At 36.8% G+C, this 18,557-nt stretch overlaps 1 protein-coding gene across 1 annotated transcript in view; it reads left to right on the forward strand.

Moving 5' to 3' along the window:
- gpc5a (glypican 5a) overlaps positions 1-18,557 on the forward strand; it is a 135,983-nt gene that overhangs the window by 54,642 nt on the left and 62,784 nt on the right. The window contains exon 7 of the mRNA XM_087794002.1: positions 17,887-18,007. Within this exon, the coding sequence (XP_087650128.1) occupies positions 17,887-18,007 (121 nt within the window). The remainder of the gene's footprint in view (positions 1-17,886; positions 18,008-18,557) is intronic.

Raw genomic sequence — 18,557 nt, forward strand, 5'->3', positions numbered from 1 at the left:
CTAACCCTGTATTGTTTATTTATTTATCTTTTTTACTGTTTTGACCTCATTAGACCGTCAAAAGCTCTTGTAGACGATTGAAAAAAGATGATCAGAAAACAAAAGTTGACTCACACATACACAGGATTAGAGGGACAGGGGTTCAAATTCCCTGTTGGTTTAAGGGGGTTGGGCTGAATGATGAATTTCCAAAGAAACATTGCACATTTTTGAACCGTTGTGAAGTGATTAAGCATCAAAGGGTATGAATGCGAGTATTTTTTAATAAATACGATTTGTCATTTCTTTTAAAATTATTGCACACCATGATAAATATGTTTACATATAGCTTTGACACTAGTGATGATTAGATTATTCCTCATAATAAACTATCCAACATTACACAGAGTCGCCGAAGGAAACAAGGCAGCTTGGCTTCAGGGCTGCTTTTTTAAACGCAATATATAGTTTTATTTGAAATATATCGTTTTATAGTTTTATTTGAAAGGCTTTATTAGTAAAAGAAAACCTGCTATGAGTATATTGCTTTGTATTAGGACATAAATAGATGTAATAGATAAAGTTAATATTTTTCGTTGTTAAAGAAAACTCTATTATCTATTCTCAGGGGACTCGGGTCAAGAAGAAAACTGGGCCGGACACCCAGCTGGTGATCTGAACCATATTAATGAGGTTGGATTCATGGAGACGATGATTTTTCGCAGGAGGAGAGCAGAGAGTCCGTTGAAGGGAATCGAGACATGATTTCCAAAAATGAAAAAAACAAAAGTTCTAGCGTGATCTGCAAGTGTAACACTTTAATCTTCAGCCTACTTGTAGTTGCTCGTCACCTTCTCGAGTCTGAAGGAGGCTGATGGGTAAAACACTTATTCCAAGTTGTTTGCTGAAGATAAATGAACGCTGCGCAATGAACATCGTGTCCTGCAGCAGGTACAGCAGCCATTAACAGAGCTTGACAGTTTTATCAGGTCCATCCATCCCGTCGATTCCTGCAGAAATACTTTACAAATGTTCAGATAATACAGAGGGTGATCACTAGTTAAGACCACATCATTTCATGCTTTTAGTCATTCTGAATACATTTCACGGTTCATTTTCTAATATGGCCATTTTCTTCACATTACATGAGACAAAATGGCCCAAAATTGAATTGAATTTATTCTACTGTATGAGGCCAAGTCTATCTAATCTAATCTCAATGTAGGATTTCTAAACACGAAAATAAATTATAAATCGTATCAGATTTGGTTTGAACTTTTATGCTTGATCCTCCAGCAGGACTTATATTGAAATCATATAAATAAACAATGTCTCTAAAATAGTCACAACACACAGTGTTATTTAAGGCTTATATATATATATATACTATATATATACTGTATATATATATATATGTGTGTAAAGAACATTTTTACAAATTCAATTAATGAAAATTGTATTTGAAAAATATAAGAATTGGGAAAGGTTATGTGTTTTTTTTTATACATATTGAAAATGTTCTGACATATTTTTAAATAAGTTCTGAAAACACAGCTCTGGAAATTAATCCTCTTGTTGATCCAGAAATAGTATTGTACAATCGATGCCTAAGTGTTTTTGCCACCCTTTTGACTTTCCACTTAGAAAAACATCATTTAAGTACTTCAAGTAAATATAGTCGTATTGTCATATTTTCTCCTCCACATAATGTTACGGTTCAAAGAAATGACTTCTTCTTGTTTTAAAGTGATCATCATTCTATGCATGAGCCTCATTCCGTTGCCCTCGGAATGAATAAACACTTTAATCTGAATGCAGCCACGGCGTCGTGAGCTCATCATCCAACATGTTTTTTAATAAATGCAAATATGGTTTTATCTTCAAAAGCCATCTCTGCTCTTGTTTGTTTACCACTCATGCATGTCATGTCTCGTATCCCTCTAAATGGAGAACATGTTGTTTAAAGCTCCTGGTTTCAGAAGCTGCGACGAAATGGTAGTTAAAAAAATCTTCTTAATTACAAAAAAAAGCCTGTTAGCGATGAGAACCGCCTAAAGGGAAACACGGACTGATTGAACATCAAACAAGAGAGGGAAGGACGGACTGGGGAGGTTTAATTGTGATGGACCATGGGGGAGTACAGCAGCCGGTCGTAATGGCGGCACGGGAGGTGAGGATCTCGTTCTACTCCTGGTTCTCGGCCGCAATTGGCTGCGTCAAGACATAAGGAGGCTGTGAAAACATAAACACGGATAAGAGCATCGGAGGACGGAGGAGGGACCATATGTGATCAGTCAACGGTAAAATTGACTCAGCACTTTTACCGGCTCCAGAAGATTGGTGGTGGAACACGAAAGCGAAAATGTTAAACAATTCACCACCATCGCATTTTAGTGCAGGTTGAGCTGATTCTATACTGCTAATTAGAATCTTCTACTTTTCAAGCCTATAAACACCTGATATACATTTTCTGCTTTTTCTTGTTAACAAAAGGCTCGAAAGCAACTTTATTGAAACCTGAAAATCATTATCTGAAGACCTCACATCATGAACTGTACTTCACTGGTGCAAATGAATGAAATATAGTTCATGACATCCCTCATACATGACCCTGATATGTGTTTTTAAAAGTATTTGTTGAAGCTTCTGAAAAAGCTGCTGTGACTTATGAAAAAAAACATGATGCTTCTAGCATCTAGATATCATGTATTATTGAAGGGTCATCATCAATACTTCTATGTAATCTAAAAGTGTGTTTTGGATCATTTGTTGGCTCAAATAGTATTTAAATCGATAGTTTAACTCTCTACTCAGACTCATGTTACCTTTTAGAGTTTTAGGCAAAAATGTAACACTAGTTGTAATATGTCTTCTCGTCTTGACTATCGCAAAAGTTTGTTTTCATGTCATGAAGGAGCTGTCTCGCCTGTGGTTAATACAAAACTCTGCAGTGAGAATTATTACTTGCTCTAGTAGAAGAACTCACATTTCCCTGATCCCTAAAACTCTCCACTGGCTGCCAGTTTCTTTCAGGATCAATTTTAAAATTCTGGTTCTTACTTTCAGATTTATTCATGGTCAGGCTCCTCCTTACATCAGTGATCTGATCCAGCCTTACACCCCAGCTCGGGCTCTGAGGTCTGGATCAGAATCTACTGATGGTTCCTGAACACGGTTCAGGACCAGAGAAGAGAAATCCTTCCAGGCTGTTGATCCTAAACTTTGGAACGATCTTCCTCTCTCTCTGTGTTTGATGGATCTACTGACTCCTTCAAGAAACATATCAAGACATTTTTATTTGTGCAGGCTTTTCCTTGATTCTCTGAGACTCCTGTTTTTGTCTCAGTGGAGTCTTGAAGTATATATTTTCTTGGGTATTGTCTTGATTGTTTAAGCGCTTTGTGACCCTGGTCTAGAAAAGCACATTACAAATATTACTTACTTACTTACTTACTTAATGTAGGGACTGGAGCTCAGTTGTCTTCATCTTCATCTTCGTCTAAAAAGACACTTAAAAACATTAAAATCTCTCCATACTGCTCTTCTGTAACGTCCATCTTGTATTGAAGCCTCGACATGAGAAACTTTTCTGAATGAACTTAAATAAGTCTGTGTATTTTAAGTTTGTTTAGGAAAAACAGGCATGGTTACGTATGATATCAAAACATTAAGTGGTCATCGCTATATCTTTGACTTCCATCCTTAGAATGAGTCAACGTAAAATCTCAACAATGCATTGCTGTCAGCTTCACAGAAGACGGTGGTGATTGAAGCAGCAGAACACACGAGAATTTATCGTGTCAAACAACACTTTGGGATTTTTCCTATTTACTGTTACCAGTTTCCAAACATAATCCGATCTGGCATTTTCCATCACCTCATTGTAAACAAACATCAGATCCCTGAGTAAAGTATGTCAGACATGGCAGCATCTGTGGAAACGTCAGAGGATCTGGCGCAAATGATGATCAAACATGTTTGTTACAGAGTGTAACACCCTGTTACACGGGGCTTAAGCCCACATCATTTCATGCTTTTAGTCATTATAAATGCATTTCACGGTTTATTTTCTAATATGGCCATTTTCTGGTTACGTGTGATACCAACGGATAAAGTGGCCATCGCCATCTCATCGACTTCCATCCTTAAAACGAATGAAAATACAGTGAAACAAGTTTGTATCTGAGCATTTTTTTCGCTTCATGTGAGTTAAGAATAGAACCAAAAGGAAGATCACTGAAAAGCACTAGACGTTTCTAATTTAGTATTTAGTCATATTGAGTTACAGTCGAAATTAACAATTGTTATTGCAGCTATGTAAAAGGACTCTCAGTTTTCCTATTCATCTCTTTTTGGTAATATTTCCTTGTTCACAGCATATTTTGGCCAGTCTATCGTTGTCTTTATTTTCTACTCGGCAGCCGAAAACTCATAGTAGACAAGGTCGTTGAAACGCAACCGAATACTGAATATAACGGCAAATAAGAGAATATAAACTAAAAACATACCAAACATTTCTTTACATGTATAAAAACTGAACTTGACAGAGAAGGCTTCAATGGAAATGAGGTTGATGATTAAACAGGAAATTATACATAGTTATAGATTAAACTTTTTGTTGGTTGTTATGCATTAGTTGGTCGAACCACAAACTTGATATCATCACATGCAAAGGAAATAATGAAAAGGTTGTTTAAGCAGATGGAATTCATTTGCTTGTGTGGAGCTTCATCCAGCTGGTCACATCATCCAGCTCCTTAAGAAAGGATGAATTAAAATCCTTATGTTTATTCATGTACTCGTCGCTGCCAACAGTTGCTCACTTCCGTCAACGTCAGCACTTCTGTGGCAGCACTGTCTAAACTTTTTCGGAATATATGAAAACAAGCGGTGGGCCAAATGTAAATAGTGGCATCACACCAAGAGTTATCTCATTTAAAAACTTCTAAATAAAAGCCTCTTTATCTTCAAGGAGTTCAACACAAAATTGGGAACTAATCCACAAATAAATGGCATCAATGCTTATAAGCTTGATGTTTTTATAGAAGCTCTATTTTCAAAAAAATATATAAAAAGGTTTCTTGTTGAAATAATTAAATGTATATCTCTGGGTAACATTGATGCTAAAGAGCTGCACTTTAGGCATTTCTGATGTAAACACAGACCAAATTCATCTGTCAGGATTGATGCAGTATTCCCCCTAAAAATACCTCTGAATGTGTGACTTAAAAAAGTATCTTAAAGGAAAAAAAAGTATAAATAAGTAAAACCAAAGCTGCATGAAAATAATGCAATGTTACTAATGTAGCATTAAATTATTATTGAGTTTTAGTCAAATCAAAATTTTTATTTTAGTTAAAAGAGCCTTTGAAATATCATCTAAAGAAAAACAAAAGAACTCGAAGCACTTTAAAACACACTTCCATACATTAGTTATAAATCAGTATTTAATTGATGAAGTAAAATGATTTAATATTAATTCAACGGTCGTGTCAAAATGTCTTTATTTCATCTTTAACTTAGTTATTTTAAAAGAATGGATGTCAAAACTTCTATTTCAAACTAAAAGTTCAAGTAAGTCCATGAATCAGACAGTTTGACAGCAGCCAGAGCCAGATAACTTAAAACACTCAATAAAGTGGAATTATGCATTACTTCCTGTAGCCTTTCAACAGGACAAAGTTGGAAAAGGTGAAAGACTAGAGGTGCCAGACTGATAAATTACCTATTATTGCAATTTTCTTTGCTCAAAAATACACAAGTCATCGCTCAAGCATGCTGGCTTATTTGACATCTTCAGACCCAATGGCCTGGTAGCAGGAGTGTCACCGCGTTTGTTGATTTATTTCCATGCACAAAAAAAACTGATTAAACTCTAAATAGTTCTGGCGATGGTTTACTGTCCCTGTCCACGCAGAGTGTACCTTCAGCCTGCTCGTAAACGAATGAAGATGGAAAAGATGTCTGAGCTTCTTAAGTTTTTACGCTGGAGGCTATTTTGTTTTTTCATCACACTGGTTATGAAAAGAATCCTGATTTAGATGAAAATATCTCTTGGTACATTTCTGATGTCGTATGATAACTGTGTGTGTGGTGAAGACGGCAGCAGCAGCTCACAGGTGAACAGGTTGATCACAGATATCATTAAAGCGTTGATGGTTCCTCTGGTGTCCACCCTGCCATAGTCACATCTGTTTAATTCTGAACTTTTATCGCTCTTTTGGAGGCATTAACATTTGAGAAAATCCCCACTTTCAGTGACCATCTGCTTTTACGAGAGCGTTGCATCTCCCGTACAGCCCTCTTTTTTTTTATTTTGCCCTCATTGCCTTCCATAAAAGTGTGTGTTATAAAAGCTTTTTCAGTGTGTCTGTGTTTAGAATTAACCGCTTCCAATGATGCCGTGGAAAGATCAGTGTCGTGTAACGGCCTTTATAATTCCAGACGAATGTATTCCGGCGCAGGTGCGGTCAGTGTTGTTGAGGGAATATCTTGGCCACGCCATATGCTTGCTCCAGCATCTGTGTTCACACCCGGACGGCTCTGCACATGTAACTCCCCATGATTAGGACAACGATTTCATGCTAAAATGTGACATTCCGTGTTGTAAAATCCACATTAACCGCACCATTTTCCTGCAGTGTGTTTTGAGCGTCGCAATCGTGTTTCTCTGGAGTCACTGAGGAGACTGTTGGATTGTTCAACTTCATCTCAAAATGGTCAAATAAATCCTTTCTTAATGTTAGCTCGGTAAAATGTTGCCGCACAAAGAGATCTGTAGAAAAATAAACTAGTATTTTTCCACCATCTAATATCGATGTCTGTCGTGAAATGGAGGCTAACACCGAGAAAAAAACCTGGCCTCGACCCCGTGTTCTTCAGAGGGAAAAAATCTGTGGAAAGTTGGTTTACATGCTGAACCGTATCCATCCTCGGGGAAAGAACTCAATCAATAGTCCTTCACGAAACACAATTATCCACATTGCATCTATGTTTGTCCATCACGGGCGGCTCCGTTTTCGTCCTTTTGGGTCCGTCACGCCGAGTTATCCTTGTGGGTCCGCTCTGCAACACACTGGATACACCCCTGAGGGGCTAACTTGACACACAAGGCATCTCTAGAATGTAAAGGATTTGACTATAGGAAGCCTGTCCAACCCTGGGTTTTTAACCCCTGTTTATTTCCTTGGTTCCTCTGGTTCAGACCTTCACACAGACGCCGAGGAGCGAGCTAATTGGTATGACTGCCAACGTGTCTGTTCAACCTTGTGAAGGAACTCGATCACCGTCTTTTTAAAGTGAAGTCCTCTGCTCCGTAATATTTAAAAATAAGAAAGAAGGTGCTTCAGCTAATGAAGTGTTGAGGCCAAAGCAACCTGACAAGGTTTTGGATTCGTCTTTGTCAACAACTCAATTAGAGCTGCATAGATAGAGTCTCCGTCATTCTTGATCACGACTCAAGGAGGTTTATTTGTCACATAGAAGCTCAAGATGAAGTGAAGTTTAATTAAATGGCAAACATAGATGCAATGCTGTTGGTTGTGATACATGAAGGACGAGTCGGTGAGTTTCCCTCTGAATACATTTTCCCGTGCAGCAGGATTCACACACCTGCTGCGAGTGGCCGAGTCCAGGGTATTCACACTTCAGATCTCTGAGGAAAAAAAGAATAATTGGATTTTGTAGAAGAAAAAGAAGAAAAATTGTTTTTATTTTTTCCATTGGTACCAAAATAGTATTTAGTAAAACGTGTAAGAATTTTAAAACACAACATTTTTAAGGAGCTACGAAACATTGCTTTAAGAATAAGGAACGAAATGTACTTTGCGTCACATGGAACACCACCAAACAACAAAAATAATAGTATACGCTGTATAATGAAAATATTTTACCCGTTTACTTAGGAGGGACATCAGCTACACTGATCATTTATTATTTTATGCTACCTTTAGCGAACATTATTTATAAACATGACCATGTTTTGAACTTATTACTTTATAAAGTTGTCCCTCGTCTAAAATCTCGGCGAACAAAAGGTTACGAAATTAGAGTCAATTATGACGTAATAATGGCTTCTCTCCTCCTCCAGCCAGCTGTAATCATGCCTCGCTTTGTTTATACAACGAGTTATTTTACTTGCCCAACCACTCTTCCCTAGAAAGATACAGTGTATATACCTGCTACTATCACTAGGTATATTGAACTTATGAAGCCTCTCAGATGTGATGTCCAACCATAGACTTACTCCAAAAAACATATTCTTAAGTATAAATGATTACTTGAAAATAATGTCTCAAAAGGCATTGGGGCCACATGAAAATAAGTGTATTAGCTTGTAGCCTGTCAATCAGGTGACATTGGATAATGTGTTTTGGCCTCAATGTCTATCAAATTGTTTTGATTATTTAGCTTTATCTTTACTTTTCTTTACATCGTCAACAGTTCACACACTGACCAAAAGCTGCAAATAGAGCTGAACCATCTTGCTCAAGGGCACATTGACTGAAACTTGACTCCGACTGGTAACAACCAGGTGGCGCTCTACCATCTGAGCTCCACCATCAACTTCATTCCAAATCTCATCTGAAGCCACGTGTGTATTAAGCGGGTGTTACTGCAGTTTAAATCCCAAAACGACTTCTGTTCTGTTTGCTTCAGCGTTTTTTCCTTTTTTTTTTTTCTTCTTTCGTTGGCATATTTCTTGGCCACAATATCTAAACCCTTGCCTGAGGATCTGTAAGTGCTCCAATATCCGTCAAGCCTTTTCCTTCTTTTTAGGTCGCGCTGCGACGCTAGGCTGACAAAAATGGCTGCCAGTCATTTTCCTCCTTTTGGTTTATTTGAGATGAAATCTCACTTCTCCGGTTTATTAGAGCTGATTTCTAACGGCAGGAGCAGCAGGTACACAGATTTATATTTAGGGGGTGATTTTTTTGCGACAAACCTTTCCTCGACTGTAGACATTTGAGCGATAATTAAACGTTAAAAGTGTAGTATTGATCAGGAAGTTGCTTTGCTTGACTCGCCTCATAATGGAGTGCGTTTGAAAGCGCAGGTTCCCGCGACCGCCGCTTTAATGTCACTCCACGAATCATTATTTAACAGGCAGCTCCTCGTAGGAGTTTCATGGTTAAAAGACATCGGCATGTGTCTAATAAATAATGAGCAGCAGTCGGTGTGGCTGGCAGATGCAAACGACCATTAGCGTGACGAGCACGGACGTGGGAAGAGAAAAATGTTTGAAACCTTTTTCTCTATTTTTACATCTGTAAGACTCGAGTCTTTCATGCTCGTCGGTGACACTTTAACAATATCACAGGAGTACACCAGAAAAACTCACCATACATTTACGTCCTTTCAAAAACATCCAACTTTCGTGTTGGATATGTCTGTTTCTCTTCATTTATTCTGCACCGAGATTTTCTCAAGGAGTGAGTAAATAACTGAGAATAAAATGTCCTTTAAAAGTGGACTTATATTTACAATCAATGAAGCGGAAACCTTGTTGAGAAATAATTACGAATCAGTTTTAACACTGTAACGAGTGGTATTTTTCACCGTTAATTGTTTCTATTTGCGCAAGATTACCAAGAGAACACTATTTTTTGGGACAAAAAACACTGTTGCAGTTACAATAAAATATAAAGGCATTGATGGAGCTTCATAACACGATCTGCTTATTTCCAGGGCCCACTAGATGGCACTATCTGCCCAATAATCATTTGTTTTTAAATAACTTTCTAAATCACACCTCACATGATTTTTAACTGAAGTAGCCACAATAGAAGAAGATCAGGGCCATCAGAATATTGAATGGTTGAACACTTCGCATTTTTTTTCCAATGTTTTTTTTTTTTTTTTTTAAATAACCGAAAATAATACTACACATATTGAAAGGTTAAATTTGATTTTATTATATAATTCAATTCAAAAATTTGAATATTTAAAGAAATGAATGAATTGTTTTTTACACATATAGATTAATATTCTAATTCCAATATTTCAAAAATACATTTTCCAGATTCAATATGTTTTAATTCACAGTTTTTACAAATAATTAAATCCTTAAATATACAAAGGCTTGAATTCAATTATTCAAAAAAACAAATTCACGTTAAAACATTTGATCTACTTCCGTAAACCGCCTTCCGAGCTACAAATTAGGTTAATGCTTCATGAAGCTTCATCAGTCAGTCACTACTTCTACGTCTCTTGACATGATGGTCCCTGTGTTGTCTCTGGGTCAAGGTGACCCGGTGCCCCTAAAAAAATGTGTTCGAGATATCCCTTGCCTCTGGGTCAAGGAACGACATGTGTTGTCGGGCCTCCGGGTCACCTTGACCCAGAGAGAAAACAAGGATCAAGTTAAAATAACTATATTTGTTTTGCACGTAATATTACAAAAATGAACATGAAACAAGTTAACAAATAAAAAATGTTTTTATGTTACAGTGAGTTGTACCTTAATTTTGTGACAAAGATCTTGTTATTAAACTACATTTTTGGCTCTTGTTAGAGAGCAAATGGTTTGTTGCACTTTTCTTTATATAAAACAATTTACATTGTTTTGCTTGGATAAGCATCTGCATATGTTGTGTTTGTATTGCCGGTGTTGATATAACAGAAACATGTTTACTCATCATGGTTTCGAGAATGGAATCGGGTGGCCCTGATGGCTGCAGATAGCGGCAATTTAATCGCCTGATAAGATCAGTTGAATGCCGAGGATCAGGTTTAATGAATGGCTCGCAGACAAAGTGTGTGATTCAAGGATTTTCAGTTAATCTGTTGATTTGGAACACAAGAAAGATAGCGACACACAAACGTATCTCGCTCTTGCTGATGAAAGCTGTCCATCAATTCTCCCAGAAACACTTCCTGCTCGCAACCTCCTTGGCAAACATAAAGGCCAAAACACACCAAAGACAGAGAAGTGTTTGACGTCTCTCACCACCAAAATTTCAATATTTACTTTTCTCCAGTTTGAAGATTCTCTTTCCCTCATCCTAGAACCATACAACTCTCCCACTATATTAGACACTAACATGGATTTTAACAAACGACACCAAAACCAAACAAATTGAAAACAAGAAGAGACATTAAATATTTTAGTTAAAAAGCTTCCGCCTTAAGACACAAACAAGAACTCTCTGTTGTTAGACACGCTCTGTTGGAATTTAATTTAATTCTTGTATTCATAATTCTGTCTTATGATTGAAGCTTTGAACTTGGGGTGCGTGTAGATGGTTTTTTTTGCTACAGAGGGAAGGACTAGGGGAGGCATAAATTGAGAGGCGACTGTCAAAAACATAAATCATGGCTGCTTGTGGTAATGGGTTTTCTGCATAGGGCACCAAAGTTATATTGACTGTTTTACCAGGGGAATGATAAAGATGCATGATGTACGTCGCGACTTAAAAGGTGTGCTGTAACATTTGACCACAGCTTCTCGTGCATGGGGCTAAATTGGGGTTTCCATGTTTTTATTTCTGCACGTGTATATACAGCTTAGGTTTTTTTTTAATCATTTTAAATACTTTGTATATATATATGTGTTTGGACACATATCCACAAAGTGTTATTCACAATTATGGAAGTCATACTGAATGACCTTTCCAGGGTGTCTCTTATTTCAGCAGTACATTTTTCAACTATCAAATGAATTAAAAACAAATAAAATAAAAATAATATGTTTGTGGGCATCTCTCAACTGGGTAGCTGTCGCTAGATGGTCTAAGTATAGCTTCTTTCACTAGTGAGGGGTGGATGAAGCTTCATGAAGCTTCATGAAGCGGTGTCGTTTGTCCCAGTTCACCAAATGGGGACACTTTTTTTTTTTTAATTATGTGTGGGTTACATTAAAAATATAAAATATTCAAAGAGCGCCATCTAGTGGTCTCTTAAGAATGGGATAGTGCTTCATGAATCTTCGCCAAGATGTGTCCTTATTTTAAGAGCCCACTAGATGGCACTCTCTCCACTATTATCAGCTATTCTATTGAATTAAATTACCCGAAGGCGCCACCTACAGACCTAAAAATAACAAAAGACTGCTTCATAAATCCTTCAGCAGTCAATCAATACTTCAGGGGTTTGTTTTTTTTTATCTTATTTTGTATCCTGGTGACTCATCCCATCCCATGATTAACTCCTATCAACTCTACAAATATTCTTTTTATGAAGCTTTCTGTGATGTTGAGTCGTGCTGTTTATGTCATTTCCTCTGCTAAGTTGCCTCAGGGAAAATATCAGACTCCTGCTAAGCGTCTCACACCTATCGCAAAAGAAACCTGGGACCAAATTCGCCTTCTTACACAGACAAATGTTCGTGTCCATGTCTCGTATTGTTGTGTTGACACAGGTTCAGTGGTGGTTAAAGTTAGTCCAAGTCTGTGACAGCTTCAACAAACCTGCTCTAAATAATACATATTTTTCTTTTGGTAACAATTTAGAATACTCTGGAATTGGAACAAATCAATGCCATCTATTGAATGAATCTTAATTAATCTTCTTATAGAGATGAATTATTAGAGAAGTTTTGTTGTAACAATGCAAAATACATGGATATAATTGTTTGATTTAGCACCAAAACAAGTTTGTGAAGATGTTGGTGGAGCTAAATTATCCCATGTTTAAAATAGATGAGAATATGTTTGTTTTCATCCAGATCGTGAGATTCATTCTATACTAAAAAATGATTTAACTATTTTTTTAAGTTTAAGTTTTTTAACAATCCATATGATCCATCCATTCATTTGTATTGGGATGAGCCTGCACTGGTTACCAGCACAGACACAAAGATTAACGTCAACGAAAGCAGTGTAAAACCCGCAGTTGACCTCTGTAGAGCATCGGACTGTTGGAGCAAACTGAGGTGCAAAGGGGCAACCACGAAAAAATGAAGCTAGGTTATTATATCCCTATAGTTGCCTCAAGCAAGACTTGAACCTCAGACCTTTTTCCTAGTAGTAGAACTACCATATTATTTTATTTAGACTGTACCGTCATGCTGCCTTTTCCTACAGGAATCAAGGAAGGGGGTTTAATGGAAGCATTGTGACAATATTTAATTCTGGAAATGCCATAACTCAAATACTTTGGAACATATGATATCATCACATTTAGGTACACAAAAACCCCAACAACAACACTATGAAATGTATACTCATATAAGTGTGGGGACGGTGCCAATCCATGAGGTCTGTTAGGGGCCACACAGAAGGAAAATATTATTTATTTAATTTCTGTTCTATTGATTATTTCTATCTGAATAGTTATATACTTTGATAAAACATCAGATTTTCCGAGAACTAACGTTAGCCTGTGACTCTTGACAAGTCAAGACACTTGCTTTTGTCAAGTTTATAAAAAAAAAAATGCCTGTAAGCTAGAGAAAATATTTAAAAGAACACACACTTATTTAACCATCTTATTGCAGACAAACCTGCCCAGAGCTCCAGCTGATCCAGTGTTATTGTGAGCCCTTATGTTTGTTTTTCCTTATCATGCTTTTTTAATATTTGCTGTTTTTATCTTAGCCGGTCCGTGAAAATAATAATCGGTCACCAATAGGAAACCACTGATTTAAAACCGTAAATGTCTAGATAACATATTGTGTATTTTTTTTAAAACATTTTAATATTTTCTCACGACAGGTAAAGAGCCGAGACTAGACTTTGTATAATATTAATATTGTTCGCTTCAGGCTCAGCACAAAAATCACCCCAGAGTTTTAAAACTGTTGCACCGAATAATATATGTTTAAACAATTTCAGTGGTTTGTTATGTTTTCATTGCACTATTGTCAAGGTTGCTGTGGGAAAACAAGCCGGCTCGGAATGTTTGTAATTATTAGTTGATTTTGACACAAATGAGAAAAAAAACTGATATTCGTATTTGTTTCTGTGGCGAAACAAACTTTTCTGCAAACACGTCACATCAGAGGAGGTGAAACTTTGTCACAGGCAGGATTATACCTTTGTCATTTCAAGAGTTATGTTTCAAGGTAATGATTCCCAGTATGTTTACTGGAAGTATGATCTACTCGTATGTATGTGATTAAACGTCTTATTTTTAATACTTACTAGGCAACTAGATCCAAGCATTCATAGGCTTTACCTATGCTTCGTAATTTCCGTCCAAAAAACACACTTCCTGCATTCTGATTTGGGACTGGCGACACATTTTCATGGGTAGAATCGTGAACAGATGGTTTTCACGTCGTCTCTCTAATCTGCTATTAATCATTCCAGGAACAAGCAGACGGTGGTAAAGGTCATAAAGTTATGCACATGGTTTTAACCTGCAAGAAATATGTATATCTTACCTGTTGACTTGTATAGTTCTACAAACTCTGGTCATGAAGTGTGTTGAAGTTGTTGGAAAATATCGTGTGTGTTAAGGGATTAAAGAGAGGGTGGGGGTGCAGCCGCAGACAAGAGCAAACAACTTCACAGTCTGTTATCGATTTCACAGAGTAACAGCACATAAAAACAGGAGAGACTTGAAGTCTAACATTCGTCACTCTGCAACCAAGTTGGGAAACTTCAGATGTAAAACTCAACTCATTGATGCTGACTGATGGTCACATCCAACATCCATACATCCTTTCATCCGTTCGTCCATCCATCCTTTCATCCGTCCATCCATCCATCCATCCATCTGACTGTCCGTCCATCTGTACATCCATCCATCTTAGACAAGGAAGAGACATCAGATTTGGTTTAAAATACCAAAATATCACTCATAACGAGGAGAGCTTAATACAGAATCTCCTGCTAAAATATCAGAAGAAAGAACTGTTTAAGTTGCGTTGTTATATTCCATCGTGGGTTATTGATTAACCCAGATTGAAACTGGAAAAGCAAAGACTTGGATAAATTAATGCTGGTCTAAAACTGGTTTTAAATCAGACCGAGCAGTTCTTTAAAACACAAGTAATACTTCATATATGAGCAAATTATGAGCACAGTAGTTTCGTAATTTTCCACCACCTATTGTGTTTTATTTTGAAAATGTTTCTCTTCCAAAAGCAATCCAATTATATTAAATGTGATGTAATCAGTGGTTGGTAATTGATTCCGATATAACACTGGGTAACCCTTAGACACTTCTGCACCTTCACAGAAGGCATTCATTTACTTTTTTAATCTAATATTAAATAGTACATTTTTTTTTTTCATCCGGCTCTGAAGTGAAGCCTCCTGTCATTGATCAAGACAGACGGTTAGGATTAAATATCACCAGGATGTTTACCAATCACAATCATCCGTTCTTCTTAAGACGTGGTGCAGTCAAAGCTTTGTGTTATTGGTTCGGAGTATGAGGGTCAAATTGAACTGTCACTGTTTGGTTGAAAACAACAGAGCCTGAAGTCCAACCGACAATATGTCAGCAAAGTGGTTAGAGGGGGGGATTTAAATGGCAGCTTTGTGACAGCACCTTTTTCAAGTTCAGAAAATAATTACTAATAGTAATAAAAAATGGAGGATTAACTCCAGAATTAGCTTCAAAAGGAACTCTTTAAAAATGTGTTAAAAACACAAGGTTATATATTAAGTTTTTAAGCATTTTGCAAGCCAATTTATTTAGCTTATATTGAACTAGTTTTACTTCAAATTAATCTTTTAACAAGCTTGTCATTCACACCGTGCATTGCCCTCTAAAGTTGATATCATAATAGGTCCTGGAGAAACAAATCGTCCACTAGCTCCGTCGGTGATGATGCGCGAGTTAACCTTGATCTCTTAGTTCAAATAAATTACGTGCAGGGATTGGAATGTGTATGACTGGTCAGCGGGGTCATTACGATTGAGAAACTGTTGTGTGGAGTCCTTGAGGTAAACGACTGACTATTATAAAGATATAACAGAAATGAAAGGAAAGATGAATTAGGATATTAAGTCCTTAAGTAGAGGCTACATTTCAGGTTATTCAATAATACAATAAGAAAATAAACTCTGTAAATATATAATATGCATTCAAATAATACGGCCATCAGAAAGGAAAATCAAACATTGAATTTTAATTGTCTTCCAGCCATTAATATAGAAGGATCATCATTCCATACCATTATAAGTGCAAAACACAACACAAATAACAGTATAAAAAACGAGATTTACAAAATTATGGAAAATCAAAACAGATTTAACAGAAAATACAAAACCATAACCAGAAAGTACAACATACAATTTTAAATATATTAGTAAATAACACACTGTGTGAAAGATTATTTAGAAATTCAAGATGAAAAAGGGGATAAAATGTTCTTCAAGACAGGGAACATTTCAAAGCTCAATTTCCAATTTACACAAAACATGATGATGATGATAACGAAAGAAAAAAACCCCCTGATGTGACTCATGGGTGGCAGACGCCCTCTGCCCCTGGTTTTAAGACACACTCCTCTTGTAGCTTCTTTGTTCTGTTTCAACGATGCTCTTAACTACTTGACTTTGTCTGGACGACGCGCCCCGAGAGTCTGTGAGTGTTTTATGACAACCACACTATTCTACAGCAGTGGGTCAAAGACAGGGTTTTCATTTGTACTGAGATTTTTTTTACAACTTACCAGGAAGGTTAAGCCAACAAATTGATAGATTTTAAGTGTGAATGCTATAATGGCATTCATTGAGATCCTGTTTCTCTTTATTATTATTTTTCCTCCTCTTCTTCTTCTTCTGACCGAAATTTTGTGCCACAAATTTTATCCGATTTGAACCGTTCAAACTTTTGTCAATTTGTCTCGTTCCTGAAATGCAGTCTATGTTATAGCTCACATTTATCTCTTCAATGCTTTATTTTATTCCTCTTTTTCTGCCCTTTTTTCCCCTATTCACTTGAATGGGAAAACTCTTCAACTCATGTTTCAGCACCTTGTACTTTGACCTTCAGGTACATTCATCTACTCACGCCTAGAAACTTCAACTTATATCAACACACTTGACTACTAGATACAATTCTATTATGGGATGTACCATTGTACTAGATTAAATTCCATTATGGGATGTTCCATTGTCCTAGATACATTTCTATTATGGGATGTACCATTGTACTAGATTCAATTCCATTATGGGATGTTCCATTGTCCTAGATACAATTTTATTACGGGATGTTTACAGATTCAGAAGACTCAGCATTCACACTGCATTTTCTTCTGGAAATGCACATTTTGTAGCTTTATTTGTTTTTGTTCCGTAAACAAATGCTCTTCAATCTTACGTCTTGGTGCTCTTACGCAAAAAATGAACCCATTTCTGGACTTATGCTCCCTGGCCACATAACCTTGAGTATTGGATGAAGCTGCTTGAAATTCTTAAATAAACTTTTTCTGTAACTGATACAAATCTCTTTTTTAACTTCATCTGTAGACACCAATCATCTCAAACACGTCATAAACTCAAAGTACAGTGGCAGAGAAGCGTAGTTTCAGGTGCAACTGCAATCCCTCTGGAAGCATAAAGGCCGAGTAGAAAAACCATCACGGACACCTAAAGTTAGGGTAAATCGTAAACTCTCACCCACGATGGTAGTAAACATGGTCTTGTTTTCATGCCCCACTTGACGCGCCACTTGTTCAAAGACTTTTACTCACACCATAGCTTTTTATTGTAGCTCCGAGGGTTTTTTATAAAATATTTGTGCAATGTTCAGTACATCGCTCGAGGATGATGAGAGAACATCAACTTGTTCTAAATCAGTTATCCTGAAGTTTTCCGTCTCGCGTCTTGAGTGCTCGTATTGGGTTTGATTTCCAAGTTTTAAAGTTGTGTGTGTGAGAGCCTGTTTGTTTTAACCTTCCAATTAGATCAAGACCTGTGTGTCTCTCACTCTTTGATTTCAATTCCCATGCTGTGGATTTGAAAGTTGGCTTCTTCTTCTAAACATCTGCGTCTTCTTGTGTTGCAGCTACACTTTGCGCGTGGTGGGAAATGGGATCAAAGCCCAGGCTGCCAACCCCGAAGTCAAAGTCAAAGGCGCTGATGTTGTGATAAGTCAACTCGTGGATAAACTCAAGCACATCAATCAGGTGAGCATCTTTACATGTTTACTATCTCTGACTCTTGTCTGGCAAACTTACAAACTCTTAATGGAACCTGAAGACAAATAGTCAATAACACTGTCTGAAGTTAGAAATCTACAAGGAGTTGAGGAGAAATTGGAAAGCAGTTTTAAATGTATGTATATGTTCTAAGGTGGAGTTGTTAAGTGTTGTGAGAAAGATGTATTTTGAATTCAAATCTTTTACAGATCAAATAGACTGACATATCATCAGCCAATCATTTGTTTTGCAGAATTGTTCACTCCACTGTTGTCTGAAATATTTAACATAACATAACATAACATAACATTTGCTGACATTACATTTTACATATTAATAAACACAAAACAGCAGAATTAGCTAAAACTCCCTGCATTCTCACTATATTCACTGTAACCCTTGTTTTTTATTTTCCATGTTTTTGTAGTTCAAATTTGTTCTTCTCTTAAAACTCTTCACTTTACACTGTCATTTTAATCTGTCTCTATTGTGACCATGTGTGTTCTGAAAGGCGCCTTTCACAAAATAATGACTTGGA

The sequence above is a fragment of the Callionymus lyra genome, chromosome 6, assembly GCF_982586985.1.
Source record: "Callionymus lyra chromosome 6, fCalLyr1.hap1.1, whole genome shotgun sequence".
Lineage (NCBI taxonomy): Eukaryota > Metazoa > Chordata > Actinopteri > Syngnathiformes > Callionymidae > Callionymus > Callionymus lyra.